The sequence below is a fragment of the Camelus ferus genome, chromosome 10 (assembly GCF_009834535.1).
Source record: "Camelus ferus isolate YT-003-E chromosome 10, BCGSAC_Cfer_1.0, whole genome shotgun sequence".
Taxonomy (NCBI): domain Eukaryota; kingdom Metazoa; phylum Chordata; class Mammalia; order Artiodactyla; family Camelidae; genus Camelus; species Camelus ferus.
The window spans coordinates 64,199,889-64,225,898 of NC_045705.1; the positions used below are offsets into that span (position 1 = coordinate 64,199,889).

General features: G+C 37.0%; 1 protein-coding gene across 2 annotated transcripts; it reads left to right on the top strand.

Annotated features, from left to right (window-relative positions):
• The first annotated feature begins 907 nt into the window (after positions 1-907).
• On the top strand, positions 908-25,960 carry LOC102508316 (solute carrier family 22 member 9). 2 transcript variants are annotated; one of them, XM_006191563.3, is made up of 10 exons: positions 908-1,543; positions 2,197-2,300; positions 14,630-14,784; positions 14,883-15,051; positions 16,377-16,500; positions 20,198-20,313; positions 21,651-21,865; positions 23,832-23,940; positions 24,394-24,597; positions 25,868-25,960. In XM_006191563.3, exons 1-10 carry the CDS (start codon positions 1,142-1,144, stop codon positions 25,926-25,928), a joined length of 1,659 nt encoding a protein of 552 aa, XP_006191625.2. In that variant the 5' UTR covers positions 908-1,141; the 3' UTR covers positions 25,929-25,960. The 2 variants fall into 2 exon arrangements, with proteins under 2 accessions (XP_006191625.2, XP_014420542.1); XM_014565056.2 differs by lacking the exons at positions 21,651-21,865; positions 25,868-25,960 and having other exon boundaries at positions 24,394-24,530.
• Positions 25,961-26,010: the final 50 nt, after the last annotated feature.

A 26,010-nucleotide genomic window follows, 5' to 3' on the forward strand; every position in this document is an offset into this window, starting at 1 on the left:
CTACACTAGAGAAAATTGAAACCTCTATCACCTACAGCTACAATTTTTTTTTTTGTTCTGTCTTGCTTTTGTGGTGATGATAAAGATGAGATAGTGGTGATGGTTGCACAAACTCTGTAATAACTAAAACCCATTGAATTGTGCACTTTAAACAGATGAATTAGATGGTTTATAAATGATATCTCAATAAAACTGTAAACAAAGACATTTTTAACAGATGATTTAGTGATATGAATAGTGCTATGAAGTTTTATCCCACATTTTCTCTCCAGTTCTGCCCTAGCACAAGGTGCACCTGCCATATGAATTTTATGACATCAGAGTGTAATTATTTATTTACTTCTCCTTTACTCACCAGGCAATAAGAGCCATGAAGATCTTGTCTGACACATCGCTGTATTCCTGTAAACTAGAATGGAAAAGATACTCACAAATGTTATCTGAATCAATATGGATCAATAAACCAGTAAAAATAAACCTCTATATGAGCTTACACTGGCTTAACCCTCTGCCCTCCATCACTGCCCACTCTGCCCCTATTTCAAGAAACATATTTTCAGTGTAAATTTGTGGTATGATTTGAACTGAAGGAGAATGTCACTTACCAAAAGGGAAGGGTCGCATTACAGTTCACTTGCTTTAATTTAACTCAGGATAGTTTTCATTAACTCTTTAATTAAAATCCAGTATTAAGCAAGCAAAATACTTTCTGTTCTTTTAAAAAAAATAATCAAAAAGCACTTCACTTTTGCATCTCGTAAGTGATATTTTCTGGGGAGAACTATTAATTATTTAGCAGGTTTATTTTAGTTGTTTTACTAACAAAGTCCAACACTGACCTTGTAGGTCAAAGTCCAACACTGAGTTTGTAATGTGGTACTTGCTGAGTACAAAAATGTTTGCAAAGGACACCTGTAACAGCAAAATAGTTCTCTCTGTGACTTAATGAAGACAGCTACCTTCCTGACCCTAAAATAACTTAGGAAAACAGCTTCCATGACGCTGCTGTGGAGGTGAGAAAGAAGTATGGTCAGCATTACCACACACTTAGTGTGACGTTGTGGAAGGAAATATTTTTCTCCTTGAACTTTTCAAAATACTTTCATTTTGCCTCCCCTTGGGAATCACCTGCTCAGCCTCGATGGCCTTTCAGGAGCTCCTGGATCAAGTTGGAGGCCTGGGGAGATTCCAGATCCTTCAGATGATTTTCCTTTTTGTATCCAACCTCATAGTGTACCCTCATGTGGTACTAGAGAACTTCACTGCAGCCGTCCCTGGTCATCGCTGCTGGGTCCCTATCCTTGACAATGACACTGACTCTGCTAATGGCACTGGGACCCTCAGCCAAGATGCCCTCCTGAAAATCTCCATCCCACTGGACTCAAATGGGAGGCCAGAGAACTGTCGTCGCTTCCGCCACCCCCAGTGGCAGCTCCTTCACCTGAACGGGACTTTCCCCAACATGACTGAGCTAGACATGGAGCCCTGTGTGGATGGCTGGGTGTATGACCGAAGCTCCTTCTCCTCTACCATCGTGAATGAGGTAAGAGGCCCCATGTACCTCTTGAGGGTACATGTGTTTCAAGGCAACACAGTAATGAACATGTGTCTAGTCTTTAGTCACTGGATAGGCATTCATTCTTTTGGCAAATATTAATTACTTCTCTATTAAACACTGAGCACCAGAATAGATAATGAGACTAATGAATTCAGAAATAGACATGAACCCTGCTTGCATAGTGCTTTATTCTTAGCAAGACCAGGTTTAAGTAATATGTAATATGTTAAAAATATTATACTAGGTTAGTAATGTTCAAACTTTGGTTGCAAATTAGAAATATCTGGGTGTTTCTTTGCTCAGACTGTACCCTAGAGCCATCAAGTAAGAAAGTCTGTGGTGAAATTCAGGCATCAATAAAATTTTAGAACTCAAATAATTGCACTCTGGCCAAGGTTGAGAACCAGTTACCATGGAGTAAAACAGAATGTTAATAAAACCTACAGTTTTAGAGGAGTCTTCCCCCAAAATTGTATGTTTAAGCTATGAAATGAATGGGAAGTTTAACTAATGCAGAAAGGGAAGATGAAGAGGAAAATAGGCGCCTGATATTAAATTAGCAAGTAATGTTAAGGTGTTTCCACTGAGGATCTATAAGCTGCTATTGAGCTCGCCTTTGCTGGTTCCTTCTCTTCCAGTGGGGCCTGGTATGTGAATTTCAGTCATTGAACTCAGTGGCTAAATTCCTAGTCATGGCTGGAATGACGGTGGGAAGCATCATATGTAACTATTTATCAGACAGGTAAGCATCTCTGGATCACAGCTCTCTTTACTCCTGGGTATTTTTATCAATTCATGAATCATTCTTTCACTAATAAACATACATTACAAATTACACTGTCCTAGAGCTGCTTTGGTCTCCACTCTTCTAGAAACACAAATGGAGAATTAATCAGTGTGATGAGTGCTATTTTTTTTTCAAGATTGAGCTCTGTGTACAGAACAGAATAATGACATTTCACCAGATTTGGAAGCACATCAGGACAGGATGTAGAGAGGAGGTACTGTAACATGTGATTTAAAAACGTAAGAAAAAGTTAGCTATGGGAACAGAGAAGAAGATGTTTTGTGGCATGAGATTCAGCCTGTTTGAAAACAGATATGGAAATGACATTGTTAGCCCTGGTCAAGTCTGCCATATTCAGACCTTTCTGAACCTTGTGAGCTGAATGATTGATGAGAGAATGGTCATCATGTCCTGGTTGCTCTGGTGTGAAGGGTAAATTTTTCTGCATAATATATGGTATACAAATGCATACTATGAATAGAGTCCACAAAAGAAATGCAAAACTCTTTGTAATTCTGTTAAAACTTTTATGTGGATTTATTTGTGATCAACCTACTAATTAAAAATATTTTGCTTGACAAAAAAAAAAAAAAAAAGAAAAAGAAAACATGGCATACAGAGCAATGTGACATTGGTGATGTTTTGAAAATTTATGCCAGTAACCTTGATTTGGGGTTTTACAAAAACAGATTTTAAGGTAAGTTTTGAAATCATATAATCACTCTAACAATTACTATCACAGTTTGTCATATGCAAATTCAGTAATAGACCTTTTCTGAAATCTTTGCCAACACCCAACCATGTCTTTCCCCAGGGAGATGGAAGACACGAGGTGTCCCTTACCATTCACCAGCATAATGTTAACTGTTGCCTTAGCTGAAAACTGAACACTAAATGTATCACAGAAAATGTAACATAGAAAAGAGTTCAGATTCTGAGTGTTCATTTTCAGCTGTTCAGTAACCCAGTCTTCTGTAATAGTATTGTGAGAAGATAAAAATGTATCAATTTTTATGGATCACAGAGTAGTAGAGGTGGGGAATGGGAGGGGCCTAATAGCAGATTACAGTGTATAACTAGCTGAAATTGAGTGGCCAAGATATTCCAAGGATTTTGAACTTCATCAGAAAGCTAAGAGGAAAAATTAAGGATTATGTGCAAGGGAGGGGCATGATCAAATTGATCATTTTAAAATAACGCTCTCAATTATTCAAAGAATTTCAATACTGGAAATAATCTAGAAGTCTACAGATAATAGAACAAATAAATAAGATGCAGAATAGTCGCATAATGGATTCATATGCAGTAAAAAGAATGAAGAAGCTACCTCTATGCAGTGACATGGATGAATTTCAAAACCATTTAGTTGAACAAAACAAGCAAAATATAAATGATTATATACTAGACAATTACACTTAGGTAAAGGCCAAAAACAGACAAGCTATACTGTTTGGAAGTCAGAATATTGGTTGTCTTAAAATTTTTATTGGGATTTATTGAATTTATGGAGCAGTTAAACTAAGATTATCATTTTTAACATATTGAATTTTCTGATCTATTAACATTGTGGAGCTCTCCATTAATTTAGATTTTCTTTAATTTCCTTTTTCAATTATTATAGTTCATGGCAAAGGTCATATTTTTTTTCATCAAATTTATTTCTACTTAACTTAGTTTTTGAGGCTATTAAGTTGCTTTTTGTTACTTTAATTTCTAATTATTCATTGCTACTATGTGGAAATTCAATTGACCGTTTCTCTTTGCTTTCTTTTTTATTGAAGTAAAGTCAGTTTACAAGTTGTGTCAATTTCTGGTGGACAGCACAATGTTTCAGTCATACATATACATATATATTCATTTTCATATTCTTTTTCATTATAAGTTACTACAAGATATTGAATGTAGTTCCCTGTGGTATACAGTAGAAACTTGTTGTTTATCTATTTAACATATTGTAGTTACTATCAGCAAATCTCGAACTCCTAATTTATCCCTTCCCACTCCCTTTACCCTTTTGATAACCATAAGTTTGTTCTCTATGTCTGAGTCCATTTCATTTTGTAGGTAAGTTCATTTATGTCTTTTTTTTTTCAGATTCCACATATAAGTGGTATCATATGGTATTTTTCTTTCTCTTTCTGGATTACTACACTTAGAATGACCATCTTCAGGTCTATCTGTGTTGCTGCAAATGGCATTATTTTATTCTTTTTATGCCTGAGTAGTATTCCATTGTAGATATGTACCACAGCTACTTTATCCATTCATCATCAATGGACATATAGGTTGTTTCCTTGTCTTGGAAATTGTAAACAGTGCTTCAGTGAACATTGGGATGCATGTGTCTTTTTGAATTATAGTTTTCTCTGGATAAATGCCCAGGAGTGGGATTGCTGGATCATATGGTAAGTCTATTTTCAGTTTTTTAAGGAACCTCCATACTGTCCTCCATAGTAGCTGCACCAATTTACATTCTCACCAACAGTATAGGGGGATTTCTTTTTCTCCACACCCTCTTCAGCATTTATTATTTGTAGATTTTTTAATAATGGCCATTCTGACTGGTGTGAGGTGATACCTCATCGTAGTTTTGATTTACATTTCTCTAATAATTAGTGAAATTGAGCGTCTTTCCATGTGCTTGTTGGACTTCTGGATATCTTCTTTGGAGTGATGTCTATTTAGGTCTTCTGCTCATTTTTGATTGGGTTGCTTTTATCATATTAAGCTGTGTGAACTGTTTGTATATTTTGGAAATTAGTCCTTGTTGGTCACATCATTTGCCAGTATTTTCTCCTAGTCTGTAGGCTGTCTTTTCATTTGGTTGATGGTATCTTTAGCTGTGCAAAATCTTTTACATTTAATTAGGTCCCACTAATATATTTTATTTCCGTTACTTTTATTTCCATTACTTAGGAGCTGATTCAAAAAAAAAAATTGTTGTAATTTATTTCAAAGAGTGTTCTACCTATGTTTTCCCCTAGGAGTTTTATAGTATTTGGTCTTACATTTAGGTTTTTAATCCATTTTGAGTTTCTTTTGTATATGGTATTAGAGAATGTTCTAATCTTACTCTTTTACAGGTAACTGTCCAGTTTTCCCGGCACCACTTATTGAAGAGATTGTCCTTTCTTCGTTGTATATTCTTGCCTCCCTTGTCATAGATTAATTGACCATAAGTGCCTGGGTTTATTTCTGGACTTTCTCTCCTGTTCCATTGATCTATGTGTTTGTTTTTGTGCCAATACCATACTGTTTTGATTACTGTAGCTTTGTGGTATAGTCTGAAGTCAGGGAGCTTAATTCCTCCAGCTCTGTTCTTCCTTCTCAAGATTGTTTTGACTATTCAGGGTCTTTTGTGTTTCAATATAAATTTAACAATTTTTGTTCCAGTTCTGTGAAAGATGTCATTGGTAATATTACAGGGATTGCATTGAATCTGTAGATTGCCTTGGGTAATATGGCCATTCTAACAACAGTGATTCTTCCAATCCAAGAACACGGTACATCTTTCCATCTGTTTATGACATCTTCAATTTCTTTCATCAGTGTCTCATAGTTTTCTGAGTACAGGTCCTTGGCCCCCTTAGGTAGGTTTATTCCTGGTTGTTTTATTCTTTTTGGTGTGATGGGATTGTTTCCTTAATTTCCTTTTCTTATATTTCATTGCTAGTATATAGAAGTGAAACTGATTTCTATATATTAATTGTATCCTGCAACTTCAACAAATTCATTGGTGAGCTCTAGTAGTTTTCTGGTAAGGTCTTTATGATTTTCTATGTACAGTATCATGTCATTTGCAAACAGTAACAGTCTTAATTTCTTTTCCAATTTGGATTCCTTTTATTTCTTTTTCCTCTCTGATTGCTATGCCTAAGACTTCCAAAACTATGTTGAATGAAAGTGGCAAGAGTGGGCATCCTTATCTTATTCCTGTTTTTAGAGGAAATGCTTTTAGCATTTCCCCATTAAGTATGATGTTAAGCTGTGGGTTTGTTATACATGGCTTTTGTTATGTTGAGATATGTTCCCTCTATGCCCACTTTCTGGGCAGTTTAATCACAAATGGATGTTGAATTTTATCAAAAACTTTTTTTGCATCTATGAAATGATAATATGGTTTTTATTCTTTAATTTATTAATGTGGTGTATCACATTGATTTATGAATATTGAAAATTCATTGCATACTGGGGCAAATTTCACTTGATCATGGTGTATGAACCTTTTAATGTATTGTTGGAGTTGATTTGCTGGTATTTTGTTGAGGATTTTTGTATCTATATTCATAAATGACATTGGCCTGTAATTTTCACTTTTGTGATATCTTTGTCTGGTTTTGGTACCAGTGTGATGGTGGCCTCATGGAATGAGTTTGAAAGTGTTCCTTCCTCTGCAACTTTTTGGAAAAGTTTCAGAAAGATACATGTTAACCTTCTCTAAATGTTTGGTAGAATTCTCCTGTGAAGCCATCTGGTCCTGGGCTTTTCTTTGTTGGGAGTTTTTAAATTACTGATTCAATTTCAGTACTGGTAACTGGTCTATTCATATTGTCTATTTCTTCCTGGTTCAGTCTTGGGAAATTTTACCTTTCTAAGAAATTGTCCGTTTCTTTTAGATTGTCCTCTTTATTGGAGTATAGTTGCTCATAGTAGCCTCTTATGATCCCTTGTATTTCTGTGATGTCAGTTGTAACTTCTGCTTTTTCATTTCTGATTTTATTAATTTGAGCTTTCTCCATTCTTTTCTTGATGAGTCTGACTGAAGGTTTATCAATTTTGTTTATATTTTCAAAGAACCAGTTTTTAGTTTCATTGATCTTTTCTATTGTTTTTTAGTCTCTATTTCATTTATTTCTGCTCTAAACTTTACAATTTCTTTCCTTATACTAACTTTGGATTTTGTTTGTTCTTCTTTCTCTAGTTGCTTTAGGTGTAAGGTTAGGTTGTTTATTTGAGATATTTCTTGTTTCCTTAGGTAAGCTTGGATCACTATAAACTTCCCTCTTAAAACTGCTTTTGCTGTATCCCATAGGTTTTGGATCATGGTGTTTTTGTTTTCATTTGTCTCTAAGTATTTGTTTTCCTATTTAATTTCTTCAGTGACCCTTTGGTTGATTAGTAGCATATTGTTTAGCCTCCATGTGGTTGCAGGCTTTGCAGTTTTTTTCTTATAGTCGATTTCTAATCTCATAGCATTGTGGTTGGAAAAGTTGCTTGACAGGATTTCAATTTTCTTGAATTTCCTGAGGCTTGCTTTGTGGGCCAGCATGTGGTCAATTCTGCAGAATGTTCTTTGTGCACTTGAGAAAAATGTGTATTCTGCTGCTTTCAGATGGAATGCTCTGTAACTATCAGTTAAGTCCATCTGGTCTAATGTGTCATTCAAGGCTTATTTCCTTATTGATTTTCTATCTGGATGATCTGTCCATTGATGTAAATGAGGTGTTAAGTCCTCCATTATTACTGTGTTATTGTCAATCTCTCCTTTTATGTCTGTTAACAATTGCCTTATGTATTGAAGTGTTCCTATGTTGGATGCCTATATATTTACAATTGTTACATCTTCTTGGATTGATCCCTTGAGCATTATGTAGTGTCCTTCTTTGTCTCTTGTAACAATCTTTATTTCAAAGTCTATTTTGTCTTATATAAGTATTCCTACTCCAGCTTTCTTTTGGTTTCCATTTGCTTGGAGTGTCTTTTTCCATCCCCTTACTTTCAGCCTGTATGTGCCTCTAGCTCTGATGTGGGTCTTCTGTAGGGAGCATATATACTGTGAAGCTTTTGATTTCTCAATCAAGTCTGAATGAGAGCCTTGTTGGATAGAGTATTCTTGGTTGTAGGTTTTTCCCTTTCATCACTTTAAATATGTTATAACACTCCCTTCTGGCTTGTAGAGTTTCTGCTAAAAAACTAGCTGATAACCTTATGGGAATTCCCTTGTATGTTATTTGTTGCTTTTCTCGTGCTGATTTTAGTATTTTAGTATTTTCTCCTTCTCTTTAATTTTTTTCAATTTAATTACTATATGTCTTAGCATGTTCCTTTTTGGGTTAATCCTGTATGGAACGTTTTCCACTTCCTGGACTTGGGTGACTGTTTCCTTTCCCGAGTTAGGGAACTTTTTAGCTATTATCTCTTCATATATCTTCTCAGGCCTTTTCTCTCTCTCTTCTCTTTCTGGGACCCATATAGGGTCCCATTATAATGTGAGTATTAGTGTGCTTTATGTTGTTCCAGAGTTCTCTTAAACTATCCTCATTTATTTTCATTCTTTTTTCTTTTTTCTGTTCTGCAGTAGTGATTTCCACTAATCTGTCTTCTAGCTCACTGATCCGTTCTTCTACCTCAGCTAGTCTATTCTTGGTTCCTTCTAGTATATTATTCAATTCAGTAGTTTTACTCTTCAGCTCTATTTGGGTATTCTTTATATTTTCTAACTCTTTGCTACAAACTGCTCTGTGAATCTGTTCCCCTCCTGAGTTCTCTATCATCTTCACAATCACTACTCTGAACTCTTTCCTGGGTAGATTTCCTATCTCCTTATCACTTATTTCTTCTTCTAGGACTTTATATTGTGCCTTTACCTGGAGCATATTCCTCTGCCACCTCATATTGTCTAAATTTCTATTTGTATCTGTATGTAGGTTAGTTGTGTTTCTCAACCTTGGAGAAGTAGCCCTCTGTATGAAACATCCTGTGTATCCCAGCAGTGCATCCCCCTCTTGTCACCCAAGGGCCAGAGCCAGCTGGTCCCAGGGTAGAGTCTGGCCTGCATTTGTGGACTCTTTCCATAGGCTGTGGGATTGTTGTTTTCTTATTTCTGGTATCTGCCCTCTGGTGGGTTTAGCTGGACTAGAGGCTTGTGCATGTTTCCTGGCAGGAGGGTTCAGTGCCTGCGTCCATCTGTAAATCAGTGAAGTTAAAACACTCCCTCACACTACACACAAAAATAAATTCAGAAGATGAAAGAGTTAAATGTAAGGCCAGATACTTCAAAATTCCTAGAGAAAAACTTAGGCAGAACATTCTTTGACATAAATCACAGCAATAGTTTTGATCCATCTCCTAGGGTAATGGAAATAAAAATAAAAACAAACAAATAGTTTAAACTTAAAAGCTTTTGCACAGCAGAAGAAGTCATAAACAAAACAAAAGACAACCTCTGGATTGGGAAAAACTATTTGCAAAAGATGCTTAATTTTCAAAATATACAAGAGCTTAATTTTCAAAATATACAAACAGCTCATACAAATAACAATGACAACAAAAACCAGTTGAAAAGTGGGCAGAAGTCCGCTTCAAGATGGCAGAATAGAAGGGCATAGAGCTCACCCTCTCCCACAGTACATCAAAAATACATCTTCATTTGGAACAATTCTCACAGAATAACTACTGAACTCTGGCAGAAGATCTTGTACAAGTGGAATTACAAGGAAAATCATCACACAACCAGGTAGGAGAAAAAAGTGAAAAGGAAACTGGGATGGGACCTTCTCCTCAGAGAGGGAATAGCGAAAGAGGAAAAGTGCCCTCACCCTGGGAAGACCCCTCTCCAGTGGGAAGCTTAGCTGTGACAGAAGGGGAACTTTAGAGACTCGGAGGAGAGCACAGAAGCTGCTTATGCACTATGATCAAGTTAAATTCATCCCAGGAACACAAGAATGGTTCAACATATGCAAATTAATCAATGTGATACAGCACATCAACAAAAGAAAGAAAAATCACAAGATCATCGCCATAGATGCCAAAAAAAATTTGATAAAATTCAACATCCATTCATAATAAAAACTCTTACCAAAATAGGTAAAGAGGGAACATAACTCGACACAATAAAAGATATGTATGACAAACCCACAGCCAACATAATAATCCATGGTGAAAAGTTGAAAGTCTTCCCGCTAAAATCTGGACCAAGACGAGGAAGCCCACTCTCACCACTTCTTTTCAACATAGTATTGGAAGTCCTGGCAATAGCAATCAGATAAGAAAAAGAAATAAAAGAGATTCAAATTGGAAGAGAAGAGGTAAAATTGTCACTATATGCAGATGACATGATACTACATGCAGAAAACCCTGAAGACTTCATACACAAACTACTACAGTTGATAAACCAATTCAGCAAGGTAGCAGGATACAAGATTAACACATAGAAATCTGTTGCATTTCTTTACACCAATAATGAAATATCAGAAAAGGAAGTAAAAAAATTTTTTTTAAATCAATGAAGTTAGAATACTCCCTCACACCATACACAAAAATAAACTCAAAATGGTTTAAAGACTTATATATAAGACAAGACATGATAAATCTCCTAGAAGAAAATATAGACAAAAAAATTCTCTGACATAAATCTCAGCAACGTTCTCCTAGGGCAGTCTATGCAGGCAATAGAAATAAAATCAACTGTAAACAAATAAATTAAACTTATAAGCTTTTGCACAACAAAGGAAACCATAAGCAAAACAAAAAGACAACCTACGGAATGGGAGAAAGTATTTGAAAAAGATGAGACTGAGAAGGGCTTAATTTCCAGAATATATAAACAGCTCATACAACTTAATAAAAAAAAAAAAAGTTCAAAAATGACCAAAAGACCTAAACAAGCAATTCTCCAAGGAAGACATACAAATGATCAAAAAGCACACGAAAAAATGCTCAATATCACTAATTATCAGAGAAATGCAAATCAAAACTACAATGAGGTATCACCTCACACCAGTCAGAATGGCCGTCATTCAAAAATCCACAAATGACAAATGCTGGAGAGGCTGTGGAGAAAGGGGAACCCTCCTACACTGCTGGTGGGAATGCAGTTTGGTGCAGCCACTGTGAAAAACAGTATGGAGATTCCTCAAAGGCTAGGAATAGACTTACCACATGACCCAGTAATCCCACTCCTGGGCATATATCCAGAAGGGATCCTACTTCAAAAAGACATCTGCACTCCAATGTTCATAGCAGCACTATTTACAATAGCCAAGACATGGAAAACAGCCTAAATGTCCATCAACAGATGACTGGATAAAGAAGAGAGTATATTTATACAATGGAATACTATTCAGCCATAAAAATGACAACATAACACCATTTGCAGCAACATGGATGTCCCTGGAGAATATCATATTAAGTGAAATAAGCCAGAAAGAGAAAGAAAAATACAATATGAGATCACTCATATGTGGAATCTAAAAAAAAAAAAGAAGAAGAAGAAGAAAAGAACATAAATACAAAACAGAAGTAGACTCATAGACATAGAATACAAACTTGTGGTTGCCAGAGGGGAGGGGGATGGGAAGGGACAGACTGGGAGTTTGAAATTTGTAGATACTGATGGGCATATGTAGAATAGATAAACAAGATTATACTGTATAGCACAGGGAAATATATACAAGATCTTGTGGTAGCTCACAGCGAAAAAGAATGAGACAATGAATATACGTATGTTCGTGTATAACTGAAAAATTGTGCTCTACACTGGAAATTGACACAACATTGTAAACTGACTATAACTCAATTTTTAAAAAGGTTTAAAAAAAATGGGCAGAAGATCTAAACAAGCAATTCTCCAATGAAGACAAACAAGTGGCCAATAGGCACATGAAAAGAATGTTCAATATCGCTAATTTTCAGAGAAATGCAAATCAAAACTACAATGAGGTATCACCTCACACCAGTCAGAATGGCCATCATTCAAAAGTTCACAAACAATAATGCTAGAGAGGGTGTGGGGAAAAGGGAACTCTCTTACACTGCTGTTGGGAATGTAGTTTGGTGCAGCCACTATGGAAAACAGTATGAAGAGTCCTTTAAAAACTAAAAAGAGACTTACCATATGATCCAGCAATCCCACTCCGGGGTGTATATCTGGAAGAGAATATAATTAAAAAAGATACATGCACTCCAATGTTCACAGCAATACTATTTACAATAGTCAAGACATGGAAACAACCTAAATGTCCATCAACAGATGACTGGATAAAGAAGCTGTGGCATATTTATACAATGGAATACTATTCAGCCATAAAAAAATTTTTAAAAATGCCATTTGCAGCAACATGGATGGACCTGGAGATTGTCAAGCTAAATGAAGTAAGTCAGAAAGAGAAAGAAAAATGCCATATGATATCACTTACATGTAGAATCTTTTTTGAAAGGGACACAAATGAACTTATCTACAAAATAGAAACAGACCCACAGACATAGAAAACAAACTTATGGGTACTAGGGGTTAAAGGGTATGGGAAGGGATAAATTGGGATTTTGAGATTTGCACCTCCTGGGGAATGATGGAAATGTTAACTATCTTGATTGTGCTATGGTTTCATTGGCGTATACATCTATCAAAATTCATCAAATTGTACATTTGAAATATGTGTATTTTACTGTCCAGGAATCATACCATAATAAAGGTTTTTTTTTTTAAGTCTACAAATAATAAATGTTGGAGAGGTTGTGGAGAAAAGAGAACCCTCATATGCTGTTGGTGGGAATGTAAACTGGTGCATCCACTATGAGAAACAATATGGAAGCTCCTTTAAAAAGTAAAAATAGAACTACCATATGATCCAGTAATTCCACTCCTGGGTATATATCTGGAAAAATGAAAACTCTAATTCAGAAAGATGCATGCACCCCAATGTTCATAGCAGCATTATTTAAAATAGTCAAGACGGGGGAGCAACCTGGGTGCCCATGATCAGACAATTGGCTTAAGATGTGATGTATAGATATAGATACAGATGTAGATATAGATAGATATAATGTTATATTACTCAGCCATTAAAAAATGAAATATTTCCATTGGCAACAAGTGTAGATGGACCTAGAGAATATTATGCTTAGTGAAATAAGTCAGACAGAGAAAGACAAATATTACATGATACCACTTATATGTGGAATCTAAAAAATACAATTGAATGTATATACAAAATGGAAACACATCCACAAAGATAGAAAATAAATGTATGGTTACCAAAGGAGAGAGGGAAGGATGGAGGAACAAATTATGAATATGTAATTTATAGGTAAAACTACTATACATAAAAAAGGTAAGCAACAAGGATTTACTGTACAGCATAGTGAATTACACCCAATATCTTGTAATAACCTGTAAAGGAATATAATCTGCCCCAAAAAAATGAATCAATATGCTGTACACCAGATACTAACACAATATTGTAAATCAGCTATACTTCAATTTTAAAAGGTTCAAACCTCTAGTTTTAAGATAAGTAAGTACTGGGTAATCAGTAAGTACAACAGGTGACTATGGTTAAGACTGCTGTATGATATATTTGAAAGTTGCTAAGCCAGTAGATCCTAAAAATTCTCTTCACAAAGAAAAAATTTTTTCTTTTTATTCTTGTGTCTATATGAGGTGATAGATGATAACTAAATTTATTGTGGTAATCGTTTCACAGTATATGTAAGTCAAGGCCTTATGCTGTATACTTTAAGCGTATACACTGTTGTGTATCCATTATATCTTAATAAAACTAGAAAAAAATATGTGCACCAAACATTGGCATACCTAAATACATTAAGCAGACACTAGCAAGTGTGAAGGGAGAAACAGTCAACAACAGTACAATAAAAGTAAAGAACTTCAATACTCCATTTTCATCAGTGAATAGACCATTAAGATAGAAGATCAATAAGGCAGTATTGGACTTGGACTGCACTTTAGACTAAATGGACCTAACAGATACATACAGAACCTTCCATCCCAACAGCAGTGGCATACGTATTCTCAAGTGCATATGGATCACGTGTAAGGTCACAAAATAAATCTTAGAAAAATTAAGGATATTGAAATTGTAACAAGAATCTTTTCTTACCACAGTGGTATGAAACTAGAAATCAGTAACAGGAGGAAAGCTTTCACATTAGTTTACCTTTGCCTGCAGGGTCCTAGAGAACTTAGATCCATTGCATTCTAGACACTATACAGACTTCTTACTATGCTAAACGCATCTGTTAGTACAAGGGATATTTATGATGCATGAACATTTCCAATAGGGCAGCCTGTCTTATTTGGTTTCAACTGGTATCAAAGATCCACTGGTAACAGATTAGAGAGGAAGCTTTGTTACACTCAGCTTACAAACAGGAAGGTTGTTTCTGAGATCTGCTGTTGACTATCTGTTGATACTTTAAGGTTTCAAGTGCAAAGTTTTACTAGTCAAAGCATTCCCTAAATTTCAAGATGTGCCCCCTTTTTTCACACATTTTTACAATATGTTGTTGTTGCTTCTATATTCTAACCTGTACCTATTTCTCAGGTTTGGGAGGAAGTTAGTACTCAAGTGGTGTTTGCTCCAGCTCGCCATCGTTGATACGTGTGCAGCCTTTGCTCCCAACTTCCTCGTTTACTGTATACTACGCTTCTTAGCTGGGGTTCCTATCACAGCCATAATAGTAAATAGCACTATGCTCAGTAAGTCAACACTTTTAATCTTGTACGTTTTGACTTGACTTTGACATTGACATTCCACCTTTGTTTGAAGTCAAAATCCTGTTTGTATTTTCTTTCAGTTGTGGAATGGGTGATGCCCCGATTCCAAGCCATGGGAACAGCACTGATGTTCTGTACCTATGGTATGGGATTCATAACTATAGGAAGTCTGGCTTTTGCCATTCAAGACTGGTGCACCCTCCAGCTGGCGATTTCTGTGCCACTGTTTGTCATCTTTCTGTCTTCAAGGTATAAGCTCTTTCTTAGTCTTAGAGGATCCTAGAATGAAAGATGCATGGAGTCAGGATGCATGAATTCTGTTTGCTCCTTGTTCTATACTTCATGTGCTCTACTAGTCTGTGTGACTCAACAATCTGAGCAGACAGGGTTGCCAGATAATACCATGAACACTAATTAAATTTGAATTTCAAGTAGACTACAGAATATTTTTGAATAATAATACACCAAATGTTACATGGCACATAGTTACAACAAAAATTATCCATTGTTTGTGTCAAATTTTCATTTCTCTGAGAGTTCTGTATTTTATGTGATAACTGGATGAAATAAAGGATATCTTATCAAATTCAAATTTCAGATAAACAACAAATAATATTTTAGTATAAGTATGTACAAAATATTCCAGGAGTTATCCAGCTTCTTTGAATAAAAATTTAACTAGGCACACTATATTTTTATTTGCTAAAATTAGCACCTCCCCTGAATAAGAGAGGAGCCAATAAACTCCAAGTCTGTATCCCCAGCAATGAAGGTATGCTACATGAAAGGGTCTGCCTCGCATTTTTCTCATTATGGTACAATAGGAGTAAATTGATATTTTCTGGTATAACGCAACAGTGGTGGGTATTAGCTGGGAGTGGAAAGGCATCTACAGAGAAAGAACTTCCTTCTGTCCTATTAGGTTCTATGGATGGCCTAAGACATAAGACAGATTAACAGGAGAAATGCATACAAATTTATTTAATATTTTTGCATCTACACATGAGACTTAGAAGGAAAACAAAAGCCCACAGAAGCCATTAGGCCCAAAAGCTTGTTTTACCTCTTTACACACACAGACACACACACACACACACACACACACACACACACACACACACTCACACACACACACACACACACACACACAAGTAAATTGTGGTTATGTGACAAACGGGCTTGGGCTAGAGGCATAATTTGTGGAACAGTGACTAGAAAGTATATGGGAAAACTAAGAGAAAACAAGAGTTGCTTTAGTAAGTTTGTTTGTGCAGGTCTATTTTGGCATCCCCTTCTAGCCTCTGGTGATAAGAATGTTCTTCCTTTCCTGACAGAGGAAGGGCATCTTTTTCAGGGGAAATGTTATGACCTACTTTTAGGTAGAAAGGGAGAGGTCAGAGAACTCTCTTCATGCATTTTCTGATTTTCAAATGCCTTCAGCTCAAAATAATCAATATGACAAAGCAACATTTTTTGGATGGCATATTCTGAACCACTTCACATTTCTGAACAAAAGTTATATTAAAAATGGGTAAATGAGAGTTTATTGCACTTCGGTCCTCTTCTTTGTTCAGGTGGCTGGTAGAGTCTGCTCGGTGGCTGATTATTGCCAACAAACCCAAGGAGGGCTTAAAGAAACTTAGAAAAGTTGCACACAGGAATGGAAGGAAGAATGCTGGAGACATCCTAACCATTGAGGTGAGGAGGTGGGAGCTGGTCATGGGATACAGGGAAGACATGACTTGACATCCATACTAGTTAGCATCCATTAAAGGAGTAGCAGGTAGGATCACAAGTGTGGTTATGGGTCTTCTGACCTCCATGACCTGGTTCTCAACGAGTGTCAGCATCATATGGGCTAACATTAGAGAAGAACATGCTGTTGCTGAATGTATTGGACATATATTTGAGTCAACAGAAAGAGAAAGCACTGAGTATTAACAACTAAAAAGATTGTGTATTTGTCTCTATGTAAGAGAAAATAATTTTTAAAAATCCATTCCTTTTCAATGCTCTGATGGCCATTTTTCAGAGAAGCAAGAACAGTAGAAGGAAGAATTATTAGTGACCATGCAGAATAGAGCACGAGGAGGTTCTCCTGTTTGTCCATTCACCAACACACTTTCTTTCACGGTCTATTTGGTAAGTGCCTACCTGTGGCAGGTTCTGTTCTAATCCTGAAAATATGGCAGTGACCGAAGTCATTCAAATCCATGTTGTGTAGATTCTACTTACTACAAGTTCCAAGAGCATAAGTGAGTGGAAATGTCTCAGAGAAGTCTTTTTCTTTCTCATTTTACCTCCCAGGCATAGAAGGCAAATATTGCTGTGGATCATTAGTTAAATCATTCTTTATGTCATGCATGTATATAAAGTATGTATTTAAAAATTATATTGTGCCAGACATGGTGCTAGAGCATGAACAACAGAATAAGTTAGAGTCCCAGGTTTCAAGGAGCTTTCATACTAATATGGGAGAGAAAATCCATAGACATTTTTGAATCCAAGGGTTTAAAATGATCAGAAAATATAACGAATGCTAGTGGGGACAAGGAATAAAACATCTACTTCCTTTTGCTGATAAACAAGAGGATTAATAGTTAGACACTCAAAAAGGAGGAATGAAACATTTATGAAAACATGTACAATAGCACATCTGAGGAAAGTTCTTATAGTCGCAGAAGAAAGCAGATGTCCTTTAGGAGATTTCAAATAAGAAAAAGCAAAATGCTCCTGAGAATGAAGATCCCACCAAAGATGGTGAGAAAGAATGAAGATTTCCCAGGGATGAAGCCGTTACACAGAGATAGTGGCACCGAGGGCTCTTAATATGATGGGAAAAACATGGGTTTGTGCTTTTTCATTTCAAAAAAAAGGAGGGTGTTGACCTTGAATTAGATGGGGCTTTATGGCACTTCTATAATATGCACAAATTATATGAAATTCTTTTGGCCTAATCCAAAGAAGGAAAGCTGAAATACTTACAGGGCCAGGCAGATAAAAAAAAATTATAAGTGATACTAGCTGGAAGCAAGAAAATAACAATTCATAATCAAGGTGAATGGCAACAGACAATCACCTCAGTGACAAAGGAGAAGAAAAACAGCATGGCACATGGGTGGCAGTTAATGTGGTTTAAAGCAAGTGTTTCTATTCATGAATGGGTAGCCAAATGCCTTCATTTTATTTTATTTTTTTTGTTTTGTAATGCTAACTTAGAAATTTGTGGGTTTTGTCTTGTTTTAACATCGTGTTTAATCCATCTGATGGATGGCCAAACACATATGTGCTCCAGACGATCCTTCTAATTTAGAGCTGCTCTATTTTATATCAATACCAATCTCTTGATGACTCCAGATATCCAAGAAGGGTTGCCTTTTATTTCTGTGAATTCCCTTTATCATGGATTTTTCTAATTGACTTCATGGAATAATTGTATTTGTAGATGGGATGATGATGGAATAAATATCACTTGAATAATTAATAAATCCATAACTGCCTGAGCTGTGCTAGATGTAATTCTATATGTGCATTTGTGACTTCTTGTATGGCCTTGGAAATCCTTGTGAGAGAGACAGTGTTTTTTACCTCCTACTTCTTCTCCTGATTCTGATACTTGCATATCTTATTCTTTTTTGAGGTATAATTCACATATAACATTATATTAGTTTCAGGTGTGCAACATAATGTTTCAACATTTGTATATATTGTGAAATGATCCCCAAAATAAATCTAGTTAGCATCTATCACCAAACATAGTTGCATTTTTTCTTGTGATAAGAAATATTAAGATCTACACTTTAAGCAAATTTTCAGATACAAAATTCAGTATTACTAACTATAGTCACCATGCTGTACATGACATCTCCATGACATATTTATTTTATAACTGGAAGTTTGTACCTTTTAACTCCCTTGATCTATTTCACCTACCACCTAAACTCCACCTCTGGCAAACACCAATCTATTCTCTGTATCTATGAGCTTGGTTTAGTGTGATTTGGTTTTTAGATTTCATATATATTTGAGATCATATGATACTGGTCTTTATCTGATTTGTTTCACTTAGCATAATACCCTAAAGGTCCACTCATGTTGTCACAAAAGGCAAGATTTCCTTCTTTTTATGACTACATAATATTCCATTAGATTTATATACCACATTATTTTTATCCGTTCATCCATCAATGGACACTTAAGTTGTTTCCATATCTTGACTATTGTAAATAATGCTGCAATGAACATGAGGGTGCAGATATCTTTTTTAAGTTAGTACTTTCATTTTCTTCAGATGAATTCCCAGAAGTGGAATTGCTGAATCATATGGTAGTTCTACTTATAATTTTTTGATGAACTTCTATACTGTTTTCCATAGTGGCTACACTAATTTACATCCCCACCAACAGTGCACATACGTTCCCTTTTCTCCATATCCTTGCCGGTATTTGTTATTTCTTGTCTTTTTGATGATAGCCATTATAACAGGTGTTTTTATTTGAGGTTCCCTGATGAATGGTGATGTTGAGCACTTTTTCATGGCACCTATTGGTCATCTGTATGTCCTCCTCGGAAAAAAATATCTATTCAGAACCTCTTCTTATTTTTTAATTGGACTATCTGGTTTCTTGCTATTGAGTTGTATGAGTTATTTATATATTTTGGACTGTTAACCACTTATGAGATATATAATTTGCAAATACTTTCTCCCATTTGGTTACCACATTTTCTTATTCCTATCCATCTTTTTAATGAGAGGGAAATCGAGGCTTAGATATGTCCTGTTATCTTCATCAAGATATATATCTAGCTTGTGGGAGAACCATTGCATAATGCCAGGTTCAAGTCTGGGTATAAATCATACTACACCAAGATCTCCCTGATTTTGTCCTTAGTTTTAATTCTAGGCATTTCATTCATGGAGGCACAACATACCAGGATTTGCCTGAAAAAGGCTGACCCAAGAACCAAAATTAAGGCTCTCAAGGAAATTATTCTCCCTCCCCGCCCCCCAAAAAACTATTTTACTACCAAAAGCAGCCAGCTGATAACCAAGCTCAGTTGCCAGACCTTTCATACCTCTCTGATATACATGAAGCTTTGGACCTGAATCCAAGTAACTTTTCCTTTCCTTCTTTCCTGACCTAAGTTTCCCAATTTTACATCCCTTTTTATTCCCAGCAGGCAAATTGTCTCATGTTAAACTGTTCTTGTCACTGAGCAATTTCCCTTTAACTCCCTAATTCACTTTTCATACCACTTTTATATCCATTATTGCATCTTCAATGGCTATATTTTCCAGTAGACAAAAAGGGAAGTTGTCTATCTTGTCCTCTGTTGGGGACTTACAATGCCTACCATCGTGTGACAACTGAACAATTTGTTGTTGTTGTTGAAGGTCGTGAGGTCCACCATGCAGGAGGAGCTGGAGGCAGCACAGACCAGACCTTCTATGTTTGACTTGTTCCGCACACCCAACCTGCGTAAAAGGATCTGCCTCCTGTGCTTTGTGAGGTGGGCTTCACACAGTGCATGAGGGATGTTAAAACAGTGGAAATATGACTGTATTTGTTATTTCAGAGTATATAACATACTATAGGAACAGATTTGAGGTAAAGCATGAAGAAGCCAAGAACTGCTATGTTTGCAGAGACTGAAAGGGTTATGAAAGGACCGAGGAAGAACTAATCATACAATGAGGAGTTTTGTTTATCACATCACCTTACAAGGCTCATCATTACAGATGATGCTGAGAACATCGATCATGGCACAGATTTTGGCTTTAAGTTTCCTCACGTGTGTTCATTTTAATTGAAGTAAAATAACAAACTGTAGTGTCCAAATAGATGCAGCTCAATGAATATTTCTATATGTAAATATATAACCATCACCCAGACCAAGATATAGGGAAAAAATACTAAAACCCTAGAAGGGCCCCATCATGTATGTTCCATGACAAAACTCCCCACCCCCCAAAAAAACTTCACTACTACAACCTCCATTATCGTACCATTATTTTATGATAATTTAAATCATCACCTTGTAAGGAAATTGTTTTTATAATGTACTTAAGATTTGTTGTTACCAAGTATGGTAAGACATGCAGACTTGGAAACAACTGCCACAAAGAAAGTTTATATTCACAGATTCCTAGAAAAAGGAAGAACATCAAGCCACACAGGGCCATTCAGGGAAGCATCAGGGTCAGTCAGAAGGCAGAAGAGAGAAGAAAAGGAAGAGCATGGCCCAGAGCCTTTATTGGGTTGTGAGAGGGAATGGGAGAGGAGGGTAGGTACCTTGAACAAGCTTAGGATTGGATAGTTTGAATAATTTCAGCAGAATCTTAGCTGTAGAGGCGATCCCTAGTTGTTCAGCACTTGGCCCCGGGATGATTTAGAGCAGGGAGAATATTGGCTTGGTTGAGAGTTTGATAAAGGAGATGGTTATGGGTGTTGGTCCTGGCTTGGTGGTTTGTACAGTGAAGGTGTACTCACAGGGGATTTGTTTGCTATCTCCAGGAATTAACAAGCCCTGGGAGAAGAAGACCCTCCAGGATCAAAACCCAAATGCCAGAATATCAAAAATACAAAAAATAGGGGTAGGGGTTATAGCTCAATCGTAGAGTATGTGTTTGGCATACAGCTGGGCCTGGGTTCAATCCTTTGGGGAAAAAAATACAAGGGTAAAAATTGTTTTTAAGGATAATGTAATCAAAATGAAAATATTCTACAAATCAGACAATGCCTGAATACTTTACCACCAACCCCTGGCTTCTTGGCTCCATATCATCATTTATATGATGGAGAATCTAAAATTTATGACATCTGTCTTTCCTCTTTTGTTCACCACAGATTTGTAATCTCCATACCAACTTTTGGCCTTCTCCTTCACCTCCAGCACGTGGAGGGAAATATTTTCCTACTCCAGATTCTCACTGGCATAGCCAACTTTGCAGGCAATTTTGTTACATTTTTTGCATTGAATCACCTGGGCCGAAGAGTCAGCCAAATACTTTTCATTCTCCTGCTGGCAATCCCCATTCTGGCCCAGACTTTCATACCTCAAGGTGAGAAATTAACACAGGGTGAAAACAGGTTTATCAACATCCCTCAAGAATTGTAAGGGTCACACCTACATAAAGTCAGAAGGAAAGAATGAATTGTGTTCTAAGGATTTCCTGAAGCCAAGCTATGGAGTTAGTATAGCTTCTGCCCTTATGTTGCTAGTAACAAAAAACTGTCAGGGAGGAAGAAATTTTCCTCTACCCTTCTAAGTTCTTCTGGCTGATCTAAGAAGTCAAGTGACATGAGACAGTTTGACAGGAGAAAATTAACCAAAGTTTAATATACACCTAAGAGAACTGAGTAGCTCGCCAGATGATGGAAGCCCTCACTTTAAATACCATTTCCAACTAAAAACAGAAGAGGAAAAGAGGTTGTTGGGGAGTAGTGGTTTGGGACTTCAAAGGGGAGGAAGGCAATTCACCTGGAGATGGAAAAGCAAATGTTTGGTAAAGAAATGTTTGCTGGGCCGGGTAGAGACAATGGTAGAGACATAGAGTGCACGGTGATCTCTAGGCCCTGCCAAGTTTCCCCCAGCACACCTAGCCCATTTTCTTTACAGACACCCCTGGTGTTAGCTCTATTAGAGGAACAGGCCCTTTACCTAAGTTCTTTAGTCAGCTAAGGGGGTGGTAAACAGAAAGACTTCCTGAGTCTTCTGTATTTTAAAAATAATCAGCCTAAATTAATCTTCATGCCAAATAGACACATTTTGGGGTGAAAATTTCATTCCCTTACAGAATCAAAGGTGATAAAGGTCAGCTCAGACATATGGTTGTATTCATCACATCTGAGAAGTATCTGGAAATAATCTATGATTGGCAATTCTCTAGGACAACCATTGATCACTTACCTTTGGCCAATCACACTTTATACATAACAAGCATGGAGGGTCTTGACCTTGAAATTATATCCCTTGTGAGGACACAATACTGTCACTTCCTCTGTCTGGGCTCTTTCTTAGTCTAGAGCTTCAGTGACAATTTATTCTCAATCTCTACATATCCACTTGTATTTCTTATATCAGGTTCCCATAAGTGCAGCTCTGGTTTAGAGGTATCACCTTGACTTCAAGAAAATAAAAATGCCTTGACTTCAAGCAGAGAGGTATACAGTAGGAACAAAGCATTAAGCAGTTACGAGCTTGTCTTAGAGTCTATTTTACTAAATAGAATGATCATATGGAATGAATAGGGGAACCCAGGTGGTCGCCATATTTCACCTAACTCCCACTGCAGCTGTGCATTTTACAGGATCCTGGATTCGTGGACTCCACTCCCCGATCTTGAATATCAGCAACGATGCAAGTTTGCTACCTTGCAGCAGAGCCCATTCCAGTGTTGTAACACTCATAATGGAATTTCTTTTCAGGGAAGGATAGGTAGAGGTAGAAAACTGACTCTCTGAAACTTCCCTTCAGTTGTTTCCAAAGTCAGACCTTTTTCCAAATAGAGGTTTTTATATTTGATTATTGAAACAATGTTCTAGATCAAGCTACTCTCCAGCTTATTCATTAACACAGGAGTCCTGTCCTTTTATTAATCTCTTCTGCAATACTAGCCCAGTGTCAACATTGTGTGAGCTCCTAGGTTTTAATCTCTCGAGTCATAGATAATCCTTACACCCCTCAGTTATTACTCACATAACAGTCTTATATTCTACCTGAAGGGCAGAGAAGACACTGGACAGAATAAATTAAAGCAAATCCTGCTGGTCTTACCTTCCCTCTCCTTTTCTGCAAATCTCAGCTATTCAGGGAGAGTTGATGAAATGACTCAGAACCTTTTATTCACTATAAGCCATAAAATGTAGTTAAGTCACATTTCTCAGCTTATTAGACACTGCACATTTTCTGCCCTGTGCAGTTTCTCTACAGTGTATTTATTCTTGTGAACTCCTCCAGTAGGGTCTTCTTCATTTGTAATTATGAGGGTGCTAATTCCTGAGCCTCTCTTGTCTTCTTCTCTCCAGAAATGCAGATCCTGTTTATGGTTTTGACAGTTTTGGCAGTAGGAGGTTCTTGTGGCACATTCACCAGTTCTGTTTCCCATGGATTTGAACTAATGCCCACTGTACTCAGGTATGAAAGCTCATGGATATTTTTTCAGGATCAAAACAGACCTTTCTCAGCTAACTGGTAGTTATTGAAGGAAGAAAACTAAGATTGGTTAGTTACCAAAAGGAATCAATTATAATAACAAAAACACCAACAATTTATAGGCAAAGTTTATTTAAAGCTGACCTTTGCCAGGCACTGGCTGAAGTCCTTTAATGTATCATCTCATGTAATCTTCTGAACCACACAAAGGGTAGTTGCTATGGGTAATGGTTTATTTTAATGATCAAACTGTGTCTTTGTGCACTTGAATTTGAAAAAATAAATTGCTAGCAAATAAGAGAGAAAATTTCAAGAGTATATTGTCAACTTTCTGCACTGCTATGTTGTCTCCCATACTAAAAGCAAAATAATGAATCACAAATTACATGTGTAGATTTTTACCAGACTTTCTTGTGTTGTTGTTTGCACCCCAAGGGTAACAGCTACAGGAATCGCAGGAATTGCTGGTAATACTGGGGCAGCCCTGGCTCCCCTCATCATGATGCTAGCCGTATATTCTCCCAAGCTGCCCTGGATCATTTATGGAGTCTCACCCATCCTCGGTGGTCTTGTTGTCCCACTCCTTCCTGAAACCAGGAACCAACCTCTGCCTGAGTCCATCCAGGATGTGGAAAAGGAGTGAGTAAACTCTCTAACTGTCCCTTAGGGGAGCCATAGGTCTGTGAAGAGGAGGGCAAAACATGAGTTGAGGCCACTTTCCCCCAAAGAAACTTAGATCTAAGCTATTTCCATGTGGTCAGTGCCTTTGGTTTAGCTACAGCCTCATCCCTTCCCACAGTGACCTCAGACTCACCCAAGCCTCCCTAGATCACACAGACCAACTCTGCCCAGCCTACACCAGTAGGTTTAGTGATTAAGAAGCCAAATTAGGTGCCTTCGTGTGGCATACACACTTCTGAAGGGTTGACACACATGCACAGATCCAAACACCAGATTCTCGTCCCTCAGGCCCTGCAGCCCTCAGCCCAGTGAGGGCAGTAAGCTCTCTGGCTGCTGGTACCTGTAGGTCTGTATAAATCTAATTCTTATTCTCCAGACAAGCAGAATCAGTAGGATGTAAATATATACAGAGAGAGGCTGATTTTAAGGAAGTGGCTCACAAGACTGTAGAGGCTGGCAAGCCTGAAATCTGTGTTGAGCCTGGAGACCCAAGGAAAAGTTAAAGGAAAAGAGAAGTCTGAAGGCTGAATTTCTTCTTCCACTAAGGACTGTTTTCCCTTCAGGTCTTTAACTGATTGGATGAGGCCCACCCACATTATGGAGGGTAATGTGCTTTACTCAAAGTCCATTGATTTAAATGTTAATAACATCTAAAAAATACCTTCACAAAACATCAAGCCTGGTGTTTGACCAAACATCTGGGCAGCACAGACTAGCCAAGTGATCATATAAAATTAATCACAACAAGGCCTGAGGACAGCCCTGGTCAATGAAGAATCTTGGGGAGACCAGGGAAAGGACAAGAGTCTCTGCAACAGATGACAATGTATCTCAGGGGAGGGAGGCCTGCTGGGTTGCCCATGAGATTCAGATCATATAGTTTTCCCCTGGAAATGAAATGTTAAGAAAAGAGATAAAAAGAGGAATTAACACTGCGAGTTTAAAATGAAGATTGGGAAAGTATTCTATAACTTTCTGTGTTCCCTCTGCCTGGTGTCCAAAAGTAAAAAGTAGAAACTATCAAAGCTGCCTTTCCAAATTTTGCTCTTGGAGTTTGATCTTTTTCTTCACAAGGTTTACTCCAACCCTTGGAGCAAGGGTTATGATTTATACCAAAGCTGGTTGGCAAAGGATAAGCTGGCTCTAAAAAAGATGCAGGACATATATGCTTATTTAATGCCTTTTTATCGTGTTTATTTGTTTGTTGGTTTCATTGTATGTTTTCCAGGAGAAAAGTTTCAAGAAAAGCAAAGCAAGAAGGTACCTTCATGAAAGTGGCACAGGTTTAAGGAATTCCAGTAACTCACTGCTGATTCAAGAGCAAAAGAAAAGAAAAAAATGAGATAATGCTTAGACGCCAGGAAATTTTAT

Coding starts and splice junctions, on each gene's coding strand:
- LOC102508316 (XM_006191563.3), top strand. CDS start 1,142: ATGGCCTTTCAGGAGCTCCTGGATCAAGTTGGAGGCCTGGGGAGATTC. Junction 14,785..14,882: donor AGTAAATAGCACTATGCTCA/GTAAGTCAACAC, acceptor ATTTTCTTTCAG/TTGTGGAATGGGTGATGCCC. Junction 20,314..21,650: donor TGCCTCCTGTGCTTTGTGAG/GTGGGCTTCACA, acceptor TGTTCACCACAG/ATTTGTAATCTCCATACCAA.